The sequence below is a fragment of the Myxocyprinus asiaticus genome, chromosome 12 (genome assembly GCF_019703515.2).
Source record: "Myxocyprinus asiaticus isolate MX2 ecotype Aquarium Trade chromosome 12, UBuf_Myxa_2, whole genome shotgun sequence".
In the NCBI taxonomy this organism is placed as follows: domain Eukaryota; kingdom Metazoa; phylum Chordata; class Actinopteri; order Cypriniformes; family Catostomidae; genus Myxocyprinus; species Myxocyprinus asiaticus.
Genome location: NC_059355.1, coordinates 24,466,005 through 24,484,642, shown reverse-complemented (window position 1 = coordinate 24,484,642; position 18,638 = coordinate 24,466,005). Strand labels below are relative to the sequence as shown.

The 18,638-nt window shown below is 39.2% G+C and overlaps 1 protein-coding gene across 2 annotated transcripts in view; it reads right to left on the bottom strand.

The window, feature by feature from the left end:
- LOC127449208 (FERM, ARHGEF and pleckstrin domain-containing protein 2-like) overlaps positions 1 to 18,638 on the bottom strand; it is an 88,720-nt gene that overhangs the window by 2,304 nt on the left and 67,778 nt on the right. Inside the window, exons 14-27 of one of the 2 annotated variants that reach the window (XM_051712479.1) lie at positions 17,943 to 18,124; positions 13,763 to 13,852; positions 13,401 to 13,534; positions 13,186 to 13,267; positions 12,659 to 12,896; positions 12,382 to 12,512; positions 11,995 to 12,063; positions 11,823 to 11,912; positions 9,843 to 9,863; positions 9,499 to 9,581; positions 8,118 to 8,236; positions 7,770 to 7,933; positions 3,927 to 4,034; positions 3,646 to 3,797 (exon numbers count right to left, since the gene is read on the bottom strand). In XM_051712479.1, coding sequence (XP_051568439.1) covers positions 3,646 to 3,797; positions 3,927 to 4,034; positions 7,770 to 7,933; positions 8,118 to 8,236; positions 9,499 to 9,581; positions 9,843 to 9,863; positions 11,823 to 11,912; positions 11,995 to 12,063; positions 12,382 to 12,512; positions 12,659 to 12,896; positions 13,186 to 13,267; positions 13,401 to 13,534; positions 13,763 to 13,852; positions 17,943 to 18,124 — 1,663 coding nt within the window. The remainder of the gene's footprint in view (positions 1 to 3,645; positions 3,798 to 3,926; positions 4,035 to 7,769; positions 7,934 to 8,117; positions 8,237 to 9,498; positions 9,582 to 9,842; positions 9,864 to 11,822; positions 11,913 to 11,994; positions 12,064 to 12,381; positions 12,513 to 12,658; positions 12,897 to 13,185; positions 13,268 to 13,400; positions 13,535 to 13,762; positions 13,853 to 17,942; positions 18,125 to 18,638) is intronic. The other variant, XM_051712480.1, reaches the window with a different exon arrangement.

The following is an 18,638-nucleotide window of genomic DNA, read 5'->3' as shown; positions in this document are numbered from 1 at the left end:
CTGTCAATTTTACACATTAATGTAATACAATATACAGTTGAAGTCAGAAGTTTACATACACTTAGGTTGAAGTCATTAGAACTCATTTTTTAACCACTCCACAGATTTAATATTAGCAAACTATAGTTTTGGCAAGTCGTTTAGGACATCTACTTTGTGCATGACAAGTAATTTTCCCAACAATTGTTTAAAGACAGATTGTTTCACTTTTAATTGACTAATCACAAATACAGTAGGTCAGAAGTTTACATACACTAAGTTAACTGTGCCTTTAAGCAGCTTGGAAAATTCCAGGAAATGATATCAAGCCTTTAGACAATTAGCTTCTGATAGGTGGTGTACTGAATTGGAGGTGTACCTGTGGCTATATTTTAAGGCCTACCTTCAAACTCAGTGCCTCTTTGCTTGACATCATGGGAAAATCAAAAGAAATCAGCCAAGACCTCAAAAAAAAAAAATTGTTGACCTCCACAAGTCTGGTTCATCCTTGGGAGCAATTTCCAAATGCCTGAAGGTACCACGTTCATCTATACAAACAATATTACGCAAGTATACAGTTGTGCTCAAAAGTTTGCATACCCTTGGAGAATTGGTAATATATGTACCATTTTTAAAGAAAACATGAGTGAGCAGGCAAAACACATTTCTTTTATTTCTTATGGGATTCATATTCAACTGTAGGTTATAACAGAATGGCACAATCATAAAACAAAACATGGCAACAAAGAAAAAAATTTAAATGACCCCTGTTCAAAAGTCTGCATACCCTTAGTTCTTAATACTGTGTATTGCCCCCTTTAGCATCAATGACAGCATGCAGTCTTTTGTAATAGTTGTCTATGAGGCCCCAAATTCTTGCAGGTGGTATAGCTGCCCATTCATCTTGGCAAAATGCCTCCAGGTCATGCAAAGTCTTTGGTCATCTTGCATGAACCGCACATTTGAGATCTCCCCAGAGTGGCTCGATGATATTAAGGTCAGGAGACTGTGATGGCCACTCCAGAACCTTCACCTTTTTCTGCTGTAACCACTGGAGGGTCAACTTGGCTTTGTGCTTAGGGTCATTGTCATGCTGGAAAGTCCAAGAGCGTCCCATGCGCAGCTTTCGTGCAGAAGAATGCAAATTGTCTGCCAGTATTTTCTGATAACATGCCGCATTCATCTTGCCATCAATTTTCACAAGATTCCCCGTGCCTTTAGAGCTCACACACCCCCAAAACATCAGTGAGCCACCACCATGCTTCACAGTGGGGATGGTATTCTTTTCACTATAGGTCTTGTTGACCCCTCTCTAAACATAGTGCTTGTGGCTGTGACCATAAAGCTCTATTTTGGTCTCGTCACTCCAAATTACAGTGTGCCAGAAGCTGTGCGGCGTGTCAAGGTGTTGTCAGGCATATTGTAACCAGGCTTTGTTGTGGCATTGGCGCAGTAAAGGCTTTTTTCTGGCAACTCGACCATGCAGCTCATTTTTGTTCAAGTATCGTCATATTGTGCTCCTTGAAACAACCACACCATCTTTTTTCAGAGCAGCCTGTATTTCGGTTACCTGTGGGTTTTTCTTTGTATCCCGAACAATTCTTCTGGCAGTTGTGGCTGAAATCTTTCTTGGTCTACCTGACCTTGGCTTGGTATCAAGAGATCCCTGAATTTTCCACTTCTTAATAAGTGATTGAACAGTACTGACTGGCATTTTCAAGGCTTTGGATATCTTTTTATATCCTTTTCCATCTATAAAAGTTCCATTACCTTGTTACGCAGGTCTTTTGACAGTTCTTTTCTGCTCTCCATGGCTCAGTATCTAGCCTGCTCAGTGCATCCATGTGAGAGCTAACAAACTCATTGACTATTTATACACAGACACTAATTGCAATTTAAAAAGCCACAGGTGTGGGAAATTAACCTTTAATTACCATTTAAAACTGTGTGTGTCACCTTGTGTGTCTGTAACAAGGCCAAACATTCAAGGGTATGTAAACTTTTGATCAGGGCCATTTAGGTGATTTCTGTTATCATTATGATTTAAAAAGGAGCCAAACAACTATGTGATAATAAATGGATTCATATGATCACTATCCTTAAACAAAAGACAGTCATATTTTCAAAATCAATGCCAAAATTTCACAATTTCTGCCAGGGTATGCAAACTTTTGAGCACAACTGTAAACACCATGGGACCACACAGCCATCATACCACTCAGGGAGACGCATTCCGTCTCCTAGAGATGAACGTAGTTTGGTGCGAAATGTGCAAATCAATCCCAGAGCAACAGCAAAGGACCTTGTGAAGATGCTGGAGGAAACAGGTTGACAAGTATCTATATCCACAGTAAAAAGTGTCCTATATCAACATAACCTGAAAGGCTGCTCAGCAAGGAAGAAGCCACTGCTCCAAAACCGCCATAACAAAAAAGCCAAACTACAGTTTGCAAGTGCACATGGGGACAAAGATCTTACTATTTGGATAAATGTCCTCTGGTCTGATGAAACAAAAATTTAACTGTTTGGCCATAATGACCATCGTTATGTTCGGAAGAAAAAGGGTGAGGCTTGCAAGCCGATGAACACCATCCCAACTGTGAAGCATGGGGGTGGCAGCATCATGTTGTGGAGGTGCTTTGCTGCAGGAGGGACTGGTGCACTTCACCAAATAGATGGCATCAGTATGTGATATAATTATATGGATATATTGAAGCAACATCTCAAGACATCAGCCAGGACATTAAAGCTCAGTCGCAAATGGGTCTTCCAAATGGACAATGACCCCAAGCATACCTCCAAAGTTGTGGCAAAATGGCTTAAGGACAACAAAGTCAAGGTATCGGAGTGGCCATCACAAAGCCCTGACCTCAATCCGATAGAAAATATGTGGGCAGAACTGAAAAAGCATGTGCGAGCAAGGAGGCCTTCAAACCTGACTCAGTTACACCAGTTCTGTGTGGAGGAATGGACCAAAACTCCAGCAACTTATTGTGAGAAGGTTGTGGAAGGCTAAATAAAAATAAACTAAGAGTAGGCAGCACAGAATGAGTGAGGAGCCCAGGTTCGCGTTCAGCACGTTTTTATACTTAAAAATATGTAGATGGAACAGAACAGAAGGGTCTTGTGATGCTTTTTCAAAGTTGATCTACTCTTAACTTGACATGGCGTCTTAAAACACTGCACTCATGGCACAAGATGCTGAAAACCAGCAAGTCGAAGCAACAGCCAAAGATGTCAGTCTGCATGTGTATACAGACCAGCAATTAAAAGATATTGTGGACAAGATCATGTCATGTGTGAACAGCTCCTAAGTCTACCTTAAACAGACTGACTTTCCAATTATATGGAAATAAAACAAATATATTGACATACTGTATAAAATATATTTGATTGGATTATTGATTCTAAAGCCACTTTATGTGTTTTTTTCCCCCAAAACTTTCATCTGCCACGTTATGTCTTCAAATGATCTTAATTTGGGTACTTTAAGCAAATAGCAATGTGACTGTTTATAATAAAATACATTTTTAATTTAATTCAATAATTATTTTTTAATCAATTGACAGCCCTAAAATTAATAAGACAAAAAAATTAAAAGGCATATATGTGAATTTAAAAATGAAAATATAATGAAAAAAATGGAATTCGCTTCAATAGCTTTACCTTTCAAATGTATACTCGCTCTCTGCCCTGAAGTAGTAAACATGGGATTTGAACTGCAGCTTGAAGACATACTCCTTATGGATGCTATCCGATTCCCCTGGGGTGCTGACTGTGTAACCTAGCAATGGCAGACTGGCCAGAGGGAAGTCATCCTGGAATATAAATAATAATTAATTATAAATTACCCAGACCTTTAGACGTCCTACAGGAACTTGATGTTTTCAGAAGAAACATCTAAAACACAAAAAAAAAAATCAAAGAGCTGGTGCATCATCTCATACCTGGTGTGTCTTGTAGAAGAACAGGCAGAAGTTGGTAAAGACGACCCAGAGTTTCTGCCACCCATTGCTGTTCTTGAACTTCCTCAGGAGGTAGCCAGACAGCTGGTTCTTTAATGGAGGGCAACAGGAACTCAACAATTCAATTGCTACAACACAGCATGAACTCTTTATTCACAAAGGACCATTAGTGCTGCTTTAGAACTTAATGTAAAACTATTCAAAACATTGAATGAATAAGCTAAGGGAGAGAGTGCCGATGCGAAGTCTTGATTTCATTGGCAAAGTTCATACTCGATCCACAGCTTGGCTTTGCAAGTTTACTTGCCAAGTCTTGCTTTTTGTGGGGTTCAGATGTCAAGCAAGAATCTACTAGGTCAGACAGAAATGCTGTCCCAGATAGTTTGATTTCATTGACTTGTAGTGGTTTTCAAATGCAGTATGTCTGTAGAACTTCATCCTTGAAGTTTAAAAACTTTGTTTTTTAGGTAATTGAAGATCACGGTGCTTTATTTTTTGTATATGTATTTATTTCAGGTAAAAGTTGCCATTGAAATGTGCCCCAAATCGGTTATGATGACTCTTAAGATCCGTTTACACCGATATCAATTTTCAGTGACAGAGTGACCAGAATTTATTCATTTTCAATGAGAGTTGGCAATCTGAGGCGACATAAGCGTCAGATAACTTTAGCGATGCGACAAAGCAAAGTTTAACTTTACACAAATGAGCATTGGCAGACAATGGAGTTCATGTGATCCATCTCTTGATACAGTTGGATATTGCAGTTGAGTAGAAATGCCTACTAGCAACCAACAGAACATTGACTTAGGGACCTTCGACGATTTAATTAGTGTCAGTGTAATCGATATTGCTTTTCATAGACATGTATAAAAGTTTCAGTATCAAATCCATTATGCCTGTAGGACAACCTCGTAGAGGTATAAAAGATTTAAATCGATAGATTGAGGGGTCTTTAACCTTTTTCAGGCCATGGACCCCTTGGTGGATAGACAGACGAAGCAGGTACTACACGTTACATATTGTTTAAAATGAAGTGCGTTGCATTTTAAGCCTGGCCTATAATAACACGTTATGCCAATAAAATAATCATTATTGATGTACAGATTAATATACTTGTATATTTATCCACTCCATATTGTACACTATATTTTTATTTTACTTAAAACATTTCAAAGTGGAAGGGACAATGAAACTTTAAGCTGAACTTTAGCTTTAGTTGAACTTTTGTATTTGTATGTAACGCATATTTCAAAAAAAATCAATAAAATAGTTTGAGATCAAACAACAATAGGCGATCCCCTGCAGTACTGCCACAAACCCCCATTGAAGACCCCTGAGTTGATGATGACTCTTATTTTAGGGGTTTTGACCTCGCTGGTACCTGGTTCATGTGCAGGTAGTCATTGAGAGAGAGGTTCTGGTTTCGGTACCAGCACACATGTGTGATGGTGTTGGGTCTCTGGCCCTGACCAAGCAGGTAACGAGGGGGGAGCTCCGGAGACACAGCTGGTGAACTGAATACTGAGAGCAGGCAGGCCAGCAAACAAAGCACAGGCACAGGGAAGGATGAAAACGAGGAAAGAAAATGTGGTGCAGAGAATTTGATGAGGACAAAAAGGGCAACAAGGAGCAAAAGAGCAAAAGAAGGAAGACACAAAATGTGTTAAAATGTTAGCTTTCAAAAAAGACAGTTTGAAAAATCTTCATAACTTTTAGAAATTCATCTAGAAAGGAATTGTTAGAAGACCAGAAGCATCCATGATAACATTTATTAATTCAGGAGAGATGGTTGAATAAAGAGAAACAAAGTGTTAGAAACATACAAACATGAAGGGAGGGATGGGTGGAGAAGCTACAGGATGGAATGTAACTGGAAAATATGAGGGAGAATAAAGAGACAGATGCAGAACAAAATCCCTAGAGCCTTTACCCCTCATCCACAAGCTTCGGTTGCAGTCCAGACCTCAACAGCCAGACTCAGAGATGGTACTTGTGTGTATGTGTGTGTGTAAAGAGCTAAATGGGAATGACTCAAAAACTGTCTGAGTCATACTTCACACCTAAATCAAAAGAAATAATAAAGAAATTATATTGTGCAAAAAGAAAATGAAGCTTATTTTTTTTAGGACTTTTGAAATTATTATTATTATTATTTATTTATTTTTTTGCATTGTGACATGATTTTAATGATTAAATTAAAAATGTAATGATTAAACTGAAAAAATTAAAAAAAGCAAACACTCTCATTCTCATTAATGTAATGCAAAAATATCTGATTTATAGTATTTATTTATACTTAATGGTGATATTTGTTGCACTTTATTTAATTTATGCTGTATTTATAAACATCACCACTGTGTATTATTAAATCACTGTGTCTGGACAGGATGGTTCTTATTACTGTATTCGAATAGTGAGAATTTTGGGGGATAATGCGCTTAACTCATGAAAACAATGTTAAAAGAAAAAAATCTTAATGGTCCTCGTTACAAGATTAATTTTCTTTTTGCAACATATGATTTTTTTTTTTTTCCTACTCCTTTTGCTGTGAAATGGCCCAGACATTTTTTGTAAGAGTCACCCATACATAGATCCCAGAGTTTTGTTCACTGCACTTGCAATCAAGACATTTACAATCAGGCTCCAAGAAAATGTAAGAGGGTTTTTACACTTGGTCACTTTATGCATTTTTACTGATTGGATTGCTATCTGATCATGAAAAAACCAAGTGGAAATGCCCTCCAAGACGGATTCGAGACCGATATAAATCCAATCACTGACAAAACTCATTCCAGACGAAACTTGGTCAAATGTAAATGCATCCGGCTGTTCAAGCCACATATGTAAACTTTACTCCGCCCAAACAGCGCTGCCTACGTCAACATAGGGAAAATGAGAAACCTAACAGCTGTTACAGAGTATTTGCATAGGGCTCGCATCGTACAATAAATAATAACAAATTATGAAACGATGCAGAGCTTTTTTCTTAATTTATTTTATGCGAATTGCTGACGAAACTGAAACAAAACACTGACAAGGAGTGTAGTTTGATGCATCTTACCAACAACAAACCCCGAGGGGAAAAATACACAGCACACACACACACACACACACACACACACACACACACACAAGCGTCGTGCACTGGGCAAAGTCACTTGGAATCAAACAATAAATTACATCTAGTGCACTCAGTAATTTTTTCTTCACTTAAAAAGTTTTACTTCTAAAGATATTAATAGTATTATTGAAACATATGTATGAAATCATGACCACTCATGTGAGATTAAGAGTTCCATCATATCAGTAACCTTATAAAAGCTCTATTATTCTACATGGGGTGAGGACACCCTCATGGGGAGCTGCCATGTTAGGATCACATGACCATCTGAAAACTACTTGCTTAATCTCAGTAACTTCCCTGTTATTGGAAACTTTCCTTCATGGCTTAAAATAATCCTGACTTTCTGTGCATAGTACATTTCTACAATGGTAATAGTAACTGAAAACTTCTGTTTGAATGATGCCACTTCCAGGCCAGTGTCACTGTAAGCCAATTTAGTTACTTCAACATACTTCAAAAAATGAATGAGTGAACCTTTATGTTCGCTGCCCAGCATTAGCATAATCACGGAAGTGAACTCTGCTTTATTTGCATATGGTGCAGGAATTGGAGATTGTACTGATATCCATTTGGCAGAATCACACTGACGTGGTCAAGTCTAAATGGAATGTGCTTATTCAATCGGATAGCAATCCGATGAGTAAAAACGCATTAAGTGACCAAGTGTAAATAGCCTCAAAATGTGTGTGTGTTGCTACCTCCACGGCTAGGCTGTGGTCAGACATCGAGACGCTGGTGTTGCGGTGCCAGCACACATGCATGGTGGTGTTAGCCCTGTGGTGGCTCTGCTTGTCCAGAGAGCAGCGGGAGGAGTTCAAGTCATCTTCTGACTCCTGCTCCAGAGACATCTCATCTGATGACCCTTATGATTGAACGGAGGGAGAGGAGGAACAGAGGACAGGAGAGAAAGAGGAGGAGGAATTGGAAGGCGTCGGGTTTACATCTACTTCAGGAGCAGTGGTGAAGAGGCTAAGGGATACAAACACATCTCACACCTGCACAAGTGTGGGCATGGGGGAACTCACAAACATGTTTAAAGTACTTACTGTTGGAGCGATCACACAGGCTTGGGTCCAATAGAACATCTGATTTCTCCTGAGACTTCTTTGACATGTCAATCGCCATGTTCAAATCTTCTATCCATTTGTTCATCTCTACTTTGGAGCTGTGGAGGAGATAAAAACAAAGTTTTCTTACTGGAAGATGAAGAACAGCAAAGTTTATGAGATGAACTCCGGCTTTTCACACTTGAAATTTCATTTCAAAATCTGGGTTGTTTTTAATGTTCCGCACACATACAAAAAAAGAATGATTTTTCATAATTTTTGGTTCTGTTAATGGATTTGCAATACATGCATCAGAGTAGTGATGGGAAGATCGGATCATTTTACTGACTTGAATCATTGAGTCTCGTTCAGCAAAATGAACAAATCTTTATTCAAGTCATTTCGTTCATTTGAGCAGAATTAAATTAAAATGTTACATTTTCAATAGCCAAATCCCCCCCAACACGTCTACTTACGCAAACTTTGATTATAGTCCCAATAAGGAAAAACTGATAATGCAGCCAAGGACAAATTATGAGAAACAGAAATGATTAGTTCACCTCTGAAATCTAGAGGGGTGAACTAATCATTTCTGTTTCCTGTGTGAGCAATGCATAGCGTATACGGCTGTCACGTGACAAAAGAACGAACGACTCGGACCAAAAGAGTTGAAAGGTGAACTAATCATCTCTGTGTCCTGTACAGCGCCTATGCGGTTTTCACATAACAAATGATCGGAGGCTGCGCAATGCACATGCTCGGCCAACACAAAATGAACGAATCACTCTCTGAGACTACTCGTTCTTCTGAGTCACATAAAAGATTCGTTCATAATGAACGAATCATTCATGAACGACCATCACTACATCAGAGCCACCTTAAACTCTGCTTATGTCTATCAGTGCACAATTTATTTTCTTTTGGATGTGCAGGAGAATGAACAATCAGATTGTTGCTTTCCATAATTAAGAAGTAAACAAACCTTTCATGGTATACATGGCTTTTCTGCATTGGAAAGAAACCTTTAAGTTGAGATGTTATTCATACATGAGGTGGTGTACATGACATTCCGCTCAGACAAAAAATAAACAAGTTATGGATTTAGGAGTGCTAACAATAACCTGTTTGGACCCCAAGAATAGCATTAACTTATTTCTGATTTGTAATACTTTTCTGTTGAAATCTGAAATTATCTCATTTCTCAACAAGCTGCTAAGTGTATAATCAACATTATGCCACAAATGCTGTCGATTGAGCTTAACTTGCATTGAACCCGGAAAATTTCTTTAAGTTGAATCACACTGCCAGGTTACGATTCCCAAGCATAGTGTAAAAAGTCTTGCTGATTGCTGTAACTCTCATTCACATATTTGTCTCTCACCTGGCTGATACCACTATGGTCCTCTGAGCAGAGTATATGGTGAAACAATGAGGAACAGACCACTCATTCTCACTCTCCTCCACCTGCAAAACACACCAACACACAGTCCAGAGAGAGGCCTGCCAGTCAGACCTACAGGAATATGTATTTTTGGAATTCTATGAGATAAGTGTGTGACTGATCCCATCCACAAAAACAGCAATAATCTGCTCGTTAACATCCTGACTACTAGCAATACTTGGGTCTATTGAAGTCAGAGAGGGAGAGAGGAAGGTCTAAAGTTCGTGGACTTTTGAGGTGTATTGTTTGGGAGTGGGGGATTGAAGGAGTTTCCTCATACTCACCGGAGCATCCAGCACAATGAGCTGCGGGCGGGAGCAAAGCACAGACATGCAGGTTAGTAGACAGGGAGGCCAGAGGCCATTCTACTGTCACACCTAACCATTACACATTAAACGCACTTCAAACCCTCAGCACATTACTGAACAAATCCCTAATAAGTAAGCAAATCTTAAGCGGTTTACACAGCTCATGGCACACAGCTCGAGCTATGGTTTACGCAAGGTTTTTTATTTTTTTATTTCTAGGAAGGACAGAATCTGCAGCATGCTGTTGATTACCACAGATATCAACTTTGACTCATCCCTCTGTGAGTAAAAATGAAGGTGAAATAAATTTACATTAAAACTTAAAATGGGCCATAATCATGAAACACAAGAATTGTTAAATTGTAAATTGTTGCATTAAATTAAATGCAACAATATACACAATAATAGATTTATGAGTGAATTGTACAGAAATTTGTTGCCCTTGTCTTTCATGAATGAGGCTAAATGTGTTTAAAAAAAAAGACATGTTAAGCAAAGACATAATTTAGTTTTCATTACATATTCCATCTTTTCTCTGACCCTTGGAATTAAATGGGCTATTTTTGGCTGCTGTGCCTTTAAGACTTCAATATAAATGCCCTCTTTACTGAGGGATGAGTCAAAATTATTGTCTGTGTTAATAGACAATATGACATAGATGTAGTATATTACTAAAATAGGCATTAGGTTGAAAATAACCTGGAATTTTACTTAAAGCTCTGCACATCGTGCTAGTCCTTAACTCTTGTAAGCATCCCTTTTAGCTGGAACTTTGAACCTTTCTCTCATATCATTGCAGTTTCACATAATTCTGGGCCAGGACAGAGATCACATTCAAATTCTAGTTAACTGTAGATACTGCAAATAAGGCCTGAAAGACCACTGCAATACAAAAACAACCCTAAGATGCCAGATCACGCAGATGTTTTGAGAAAAGTGCCAGAATAAACAACAACATTTATCACAGACTGCCCGTGTACGTACTGTACTTTCATCTGAGAGAACCCCAGCAAGCCACATTAATTCTTACTTCATTTAAAAACACCACATTACTGAGATAGCTCTCTTCTCATGTTTAACTTGGGCAAATCCTCTCAGCCTAGCACTTGAGCAGACTGTTTGGACAGGGGCATTTATCAAAAGGGCTTTTCAGGCAAGCTAGCTGGAATGAGAGATGAGACTTATTGATGGGGAGTGAGTGCTAAAGCTTCAACCAAGTAAAACCAAGCTGAACTGTGTGTACGGTCTTTGGTGTGTGGTTGAAAGCAGTAAAAAATATATAAATGATTATAAACAATTAAAAACAGTTTACATTGATCTACTTATTATCATCTATTATCTCAACATAAAAAATATATAGTTCCCTCTTAAATACAAATTTCTTCTCATCAATGGCCTATGTACTCCAAACAGTTGAAAAGAGAGAGAGACAGTTTATTAATTGGTGACTTTGGCTATGTTAAGAATCACATGCCACCAAACTATTTTTACCATATCTGTAGTATGCAGTATGTATACTGTTTGCAGTATATTCTGTGTGCATAGAATAACCAGATGACCGACTACATTTATCAAAATATTTAGTATATACAGTGTGTGTGTATTATATATATATATATATATTTATACATTTTTCCTTTTAAAGAATACACCACAATGCAATGCCCTGAATTAGCTAGAAACAATCATTTAGGATTAAAATTGCAAAATTATCTTTTTATTATTATTACTTCTTAGATGATAACTAGATACACCTAGCTGAATTATACTTAGCTAAAACATAACATAATGAGGTCATGTGACAACAATGTTAATTATTACCATTTGAAATGTGTACTGCTGCATCATGCATATTGTCTTTATAAAATAGTAAGCTGTTTACAGTGTGTACCATGCAGCAAGCAGTTTGCTAGTATTCCATTCCGAACATAAACTGTGTCTAATGTGTATACTCACAATCATGCCACACAGAGGAAGCTGTCCATGAACTTTGAACTGATTGGTTGCGGTAACTCCTTTGCTTGTGTACAGCAGCATGTCTGAAAACTTTAGACAGATATGTTTTTGGTCAGCAAACACAAGTTAAAAGACTGCTAAAACAATAAACAGACCATAAGTTAAATCTTACTAGGAAAAACATCCTTTGCTGCAGACCCTTCTTGGTGAGCTTGTAGAGACAACCTTCCCTGATGAATTCCTGGAGAGCAGGAAAAAACTAAATGTAAATCACAGGGTAACAGACTTCCTGTGTATAAGAATATTATTATTTTTTTGTACTTTGAGAATTGATTGGAACACAGTGTCTAAACAACACGTAATTATTTTTATTACAATGCAAGTAATTGCAAAACCAGTTACCCAGGACTCTCAGTAACTCGTCATTTTGTGGGATGCCCATGTCTGGGATTGATTCCATGATGTTTATGGTGTTGGCTAAAACTTTTGGACTATTTTACCTTTATCCACCCACCATACATCGCTAAAACAAAACTCCATATGCAAGCTAAGAACTCACTCTTCCTGGAGCGGTAAGGTTCTCAATGCCTATCAGATCCCTCTGAAGTTCTGTCAGCTTCTGGAAGTTCTCCAATCGAATCAGATTGCTCTGCAGCTGTGTAGCGATCCCTGCCACCTCTTTCAGGGCCTCTGTAGAAAATCACAGTCAGCACACGTCAAACTTAAATAAGTGTAAGCTCCAAGTTGAGTCTCATAGACTTTCAACACCCAAACTCTACAACCCAAAAAACACCATTTGAGGTTTAGCTGGAAATGGTTTATTTGAGAAGGCCCACCTTTGCAGTCGTCATGGTCTCTGTGCTGGGGGGCGTAATGCTTGCACAAGCGTTCAAGGATGAGTTTGTAGTGCATGAGTCTCTGGATTGGCTTCAGCAGAAAGGTGTTGAGAGGCAGGTAGCACACCTTCTGCAGCTCAAACTCCTTATACACCGTCTCCAACTTCTTCACACGCTTTGTGGCTTTCTCTAGCTCTGTTAACACCTCATCATGCTTCTGCAGGTAGCCTGTGAACTCCTGTGGATATGAAGGTGTCAATACCTCGACATAAAATATGGAGCATCTGAATACTTATACCAAAAATTTTATTTAAAGTGTGTAATTTTTCAGTGTTACAATAGTTTCTCCTATCCCAGCTTAATATGAAGAGACAACTATAAGTAACCCATTGGTAGGATAATTTCCATGAAGAGTAAAAATTGTTCATTTTTGCAATTCCATTTTCTGCCACTAGAGGCCGAGAAATTACATAATTCACCTTGAAACTCAAATACGCTGTGCTTTTAGAACTGAATTAAAACCTCACCTTTAGAGCACACATGTTCCGCAGCATTACATCTCCAATTCGCTGGTAATCTCCTTTCACATGAGCATTTGAGCGCCCCTCCCTGCAAACAAGTGAAAATCAACAAAGACTGAGGAAATTACACCTTTCCCACCATTTAGGACATGAAAAACATCTTTAACATTTTACATGTCATAACAAGTGTGTGTAATGTATTAAATGAGATGGGTAAATACCAGAGTGCCAGCCTTTGGTCAATCTCTTTGAGGAAGCCTCTGTGGAACTCGTAGATGGGGTCGATGTTGGAGAACAGGAGAGTCATGAGACCCTCAGGCATTGCGTTTTCTTTAATCACTGCACTGCGGAACCACTGAGAACACACACATACAATAGTGTGAGATTAAACACACACCCCAGCTCAAGGACAACAACTTAAGAGATCTTCTAAAAGACACACATTAAACATCAAAAAGAATCAGAATAACATATGCACTGTGCTGACAGAAACCACAGCACTTTGCTCCAGACAGGCCTCACACACGGTGAGCTAAACACATTACACTCATGATGAGTCATGATCACAGGAGGCTCTGCTCACCACTGTGATGACCTCCAGATCCTTCAGGTATGTTCGCTCTGTCATCAGAATCTCTTTAGCAATGAAGTAGGCTTTATCAGTAGGGTATCTCTGAAAATAAGCATAGATCACTCATTGATATGTATAATTAAAAAAAAAAAAAAAGCTCACCCAAAAGAAATGTATTTCTGTAATTATTTACTCAGCGTTGTCATTCTAAATGTATATGACTATAGAACAAATTTTTTATAATGCCCATGCTGCTCTTTTCCAAATAATAAAAGCATACAGTGACCAGTGTCTGTCACGCTCCAAAAGAACAATAAAATGTTGTGCATGTGAGCTACATTACAAGCCTTGAAGCCATACAGTGCATTCAGAAAGTATTCATTCAGACCCCTTCATTTTTTTTCTTCACATTTCATTATGTTGCAGCCTTATGCTAAAATGCTTTATTTTTTGCATCAATCTACACTCCATACCCCATAATGGCAAAGCAAAAACAAGATTTTTGATAACTATTAAAATTGATTAAAAAGATAAAACTGAAATATCACATTAACATAAGTATTCAGACCCTTAACTCAGTCCTTAGTTGAAGCACCTATGGCAGCGATTACATCCTCATGTCTTTCTGGTGAGGCGACAAGCTATGCACACCTGGATTTGGGGATTTTCTGCCATTCTTCTCTGCAGATCCTCTCATGCTCTGTCAGGTTGGATGGGGACTGGTGATAGACAGCCATTTTCAGGTCTCTCCAGAGATGTTCGATTGGGTTCAAGTTTGGGCTACGGCTGGGCCACTCAAGGACATTCATAGAGTTGTTCCTAAGCCACACTTGCGTTGTCTTGGCTGTGTGCTTGAGGTCATTGTCCAATTGGAGGTGAACCTTTTGCCCAGTTTGAGGTCCTGAGCACTCTGGACCAGGTTTTCATTAAGGACATCTCTGTATTTTGCTGCATTCAGCTTTCCTTCAACCCTGACCAGTCCCCCAGTCCCTGCTGCTGAAAAACACCCCCACAGCATGATGATACCACCACCATGCTTCACCGCTGGGATGGTATTGTGAAGGGGATGAGCAGTGCCTGGTTTCCTCCAGACATGATGCTTGGAATCGAGGCCAAACAGTTCAATCTTCATTTCATCAGACCAGAGAATCTTGTTTCTCACAGTCTGACAGTGCTTTAGGTGCTTTTTTTTTGCAAATTCCAACCGGGCTTTCATTTGTCTTGCACTGAGGAGAGGCTTTTGTCTTGCCATTCTGCCATAAAGCCCAGATTGGTGGCGTGTTGCAGTGGTGGTTGTCCCTCTGCAAGTTTCTCCCATCTCCACACATGATCTCTGGAGCTCAACCAGAGTGACCATCAGATTCTTGGTCACCTCTCTTACCAATGCCCTTTTATCCCAATTGCTCAGTTTGGCCGGGCGGCCAGCTCTAGGAAGAGTCCTGGTTGTTCCAAACTTCCATTTAAGAATTATGAAGGCCACTGTACTCTTCTGCTGGACCTTTCTGCAGCCTTTGACACAGTCAACCATCAGATCTTACTCTCCACCCTCTCCTCGCTTGGCATCACAGGAACTGTGCTTGACTGGTTTAATTCCTTATCTCTCAGGTAGGTCCTTCAAGGTAGCCTGGAGAGGTGAGGTATCTAAGCCACATCAGCTACTTACTGGGGTACCTCAGGGATCAGTGCTTGGGCCACTTCTCTTCTCTATATACACATCACTGGGACCCATCAATCAGGCACATCGTTTCTCTTACCACTGCTACACTGATAACACACAACTCTACTCATCTTTCCAGCCCAATGACACCACAGTGACTGCTCGAATCTCTACCTGCCTGGCAGACATCTCAGCCTGGATGAAGGAACACCACCTGCAACTCAACCCAGCCAAGACTGAACTCCTTGTCTTTCCAGCCAACCCTGCTGTTGAACACAACATCACCGTGCAGCTGGTGCAACTACAGTAACGCCTTCCAAAACGGTCAGAAATCTAGGGGTAACCATAGATAAACTAAATTTCACAGACCACATCTCAAAGACCGCAAGATCATGTAAATTTACACTCTACAATATAAGGAAGATAAAGACCCTTCCTTTCTGAACATGCCACACAACTGCTTGTTCAGTCACTTGTCATAACTAGACTGGACTACTGTAATGTTCTCATTGCAGGCCTCCCTGCATGTGCAATTAGACCCCTGCAAATGATCCAGAATGCAGCAGCACGTCTGGTCTTTAATGAACCAAAGAGAGCGCATGTTACACCACTCCTTGTCTCTCTCCACTGGCTGCAGGTTGATGCACGTATCAAATTCAAGGCTCTGATGCTGGCATACATAAGTCACTGGGTCTGCTCCAGCATACCTAAAATAATTTCTGCAGAGCTACGCGCCCACTAGAAGCCTGTGGTTGGCTAAGGAATGTTGACTTGTTGAACCAGCACAAAGAGGCACCTAAACACTTTCCCGGACTTTCAGCTTCCATACCACGTTGGTGGAATGACCTTCCCAACTCCATCCGTGAAGCTGACTCACTCTGTCTTCAAAAAACAACTAAAAACACATCTTTTCCATGAGCACTTAACCAGTCACTTTAAAAAAAAAAAACAATTCTTGTTGCACTTTAATCTGTTTTGAATACTATTCTGATGCTAGTGAAACTTTGTAATATGGCACTTTTTGTACCACTGTCTCCTTAAGATGATTCGTTTATGTTTTCCTAATAAAAAGCGTCTGCCAAACGAAAAAATGAAAATGAATGAATAAATGTACTCTTGGGAACTTTCAATGTAGCTGAAATTTTTTTGTAGCCTTCCCCAGAACAGACCCTTTGCTATGACACTTGAAATTTAGCTCAGGTGCATCACATTTATCTGGATCATCTTTGAGATGTTTCTACACTTTGACTGGAGAACACCTGTGGCAAATTCAATTGATTGGACACAATCTGGAAAGGCCTGTCTAACACACCTGTCTATGTAAGGTCTCGCAGCTGAAAATGCATAGAGCAAAAACAAAGCCATGAGGTCAAAAGAACTGCCTGCAGAGCTCAGAGACAGGATTGTGTCGAGGCACAGATCTGGGGAAGGCTACAAAAATGTTTGGCTTGCGCTTGACACACACGCAGTCCTGCACTATGCTTTCATTGACTTGCATTGCATGGACAAACAGACAACATATATTTTTCAAAAAAATATTTCTGTTCAGCAGAAAAAAAAAAGAAATTAATATGAGTTTGAGACAGAATAAGGGTGAGTAAATAATGAATGATCATTTTTGGATAAGCTATTCATTTATATCTCATTCACGCTTCTGCATATTCAAACTTGGTGAATCACATTCAGTTATGAGACACGGCAAAACCAATACTTGTATAATTAACGTCAAACCTAGTGTGACGCATCTTGACATGGCAAGTTTTAATATGCGCAAATGAGATTTGAGAGCTGCGGCAGAGGGGAAGATAATCAGTGAATAACGACTTAAATTCTGGTCTTTTCCTGACACAAAGCTATCATATGGCTTCAGACAAGACGAGTCATACGGGCTACTATTATGGTGCTTCTTTGTCCTTTATGGAGCTTGAGAGACCCTGGTCACAGTATGCTTTCATTTCATGGAATAGTGCAGTGTGAGCATTCTTCAAAATGTTTCCTTTTGTGCTCAACAGAAGAAATTAAGATGTACAGGCCTGGAATGAAATGATGACAGAAATTTAATTTTTGGGTGAACTGATTTCTTTAAATTAGTAGTACAGTACACAAAGTTAACTTTGAGAATGTAATGTTACAAATGAAGCATCAGATTTGGACAATTAATCAATGCAGATATGGACAATTAATCAATGCAGTTTTTAAACTTTTTAAAAATTTGGCAATATTTTAAATAGCTATTTAAGTAATCAAGAAATTTGACTAAATATGCATAGTGTCCATGCCCGATCAAACACACTTAAAGGCTTGGCATTTTGGGTCTGATGTGCCACCAATGTTAGCAGCGAGTCAAAAAGCTTCCTAATTAACCCAAAATCACGTGGTCATTGCCATTACCCTACATCAAGAAAGGCTTTAGACTCATCATGCACCACAAAACCCAAAAGGGCATCTCTCATACTTAATCAAATACCAAAAGTCCCTGAGATGAGTTTTATACTCTTATTCAGGGCCTGGCAGGCTGGCATGCCATCAGTGTACCTTCCTTCTGCCCTCTTCATCCTCTTCAATTCTGGTAGTGCCCACCTCATTCAGGATGGGGCTCTGCAGGGGCGATGGTGCCTGCCCGGGAAGACTGAGTGTGGACATCTGGAAAGAGGGTGACAGACAGAGTGGACCTTTGGAGGTGAAGGGAGACAGCTGTGGACTGTCAATGGCAGAGTCTGTGGGATGAGAAAGAGTTGGAGTTTGTGAGTTAATACCGTGGACGACAAGAACATAAAAATAGATATACTATGAAAACTCTATTCTCAAAGTGCTGCGGGACATCTGCTGGACAGGTAAAAAGATTAAGATATTCAGTAGCAGGAATCCATGCTAACAAAGACAGAGGCTACATCCACAGCAACGCATTTTCGTTTGAAAACACATACATTTTGCAGTGTGTTCATCCACACTGGAATGGCATTTTCTGTATTAAAAAAAAAATAATAATAATAATAATAATAATAATTTCAATAGTCTCATAATGTGGACAACGATGACTTAAACTGAAAATGAAGTGGATGTGACCAGCGACAATTTGAACCTGTTGCCTAAATTAAATTCCATTAAATCAAATAAATTCCATAACTTGGGATAGCTAGAAACACTGTAGCTGAATGCAACAAACAATCTCCATTTATGTGGAAATATTTATTATTGTTAACGTTGGTAATTAAAAATTCACCACAGTTG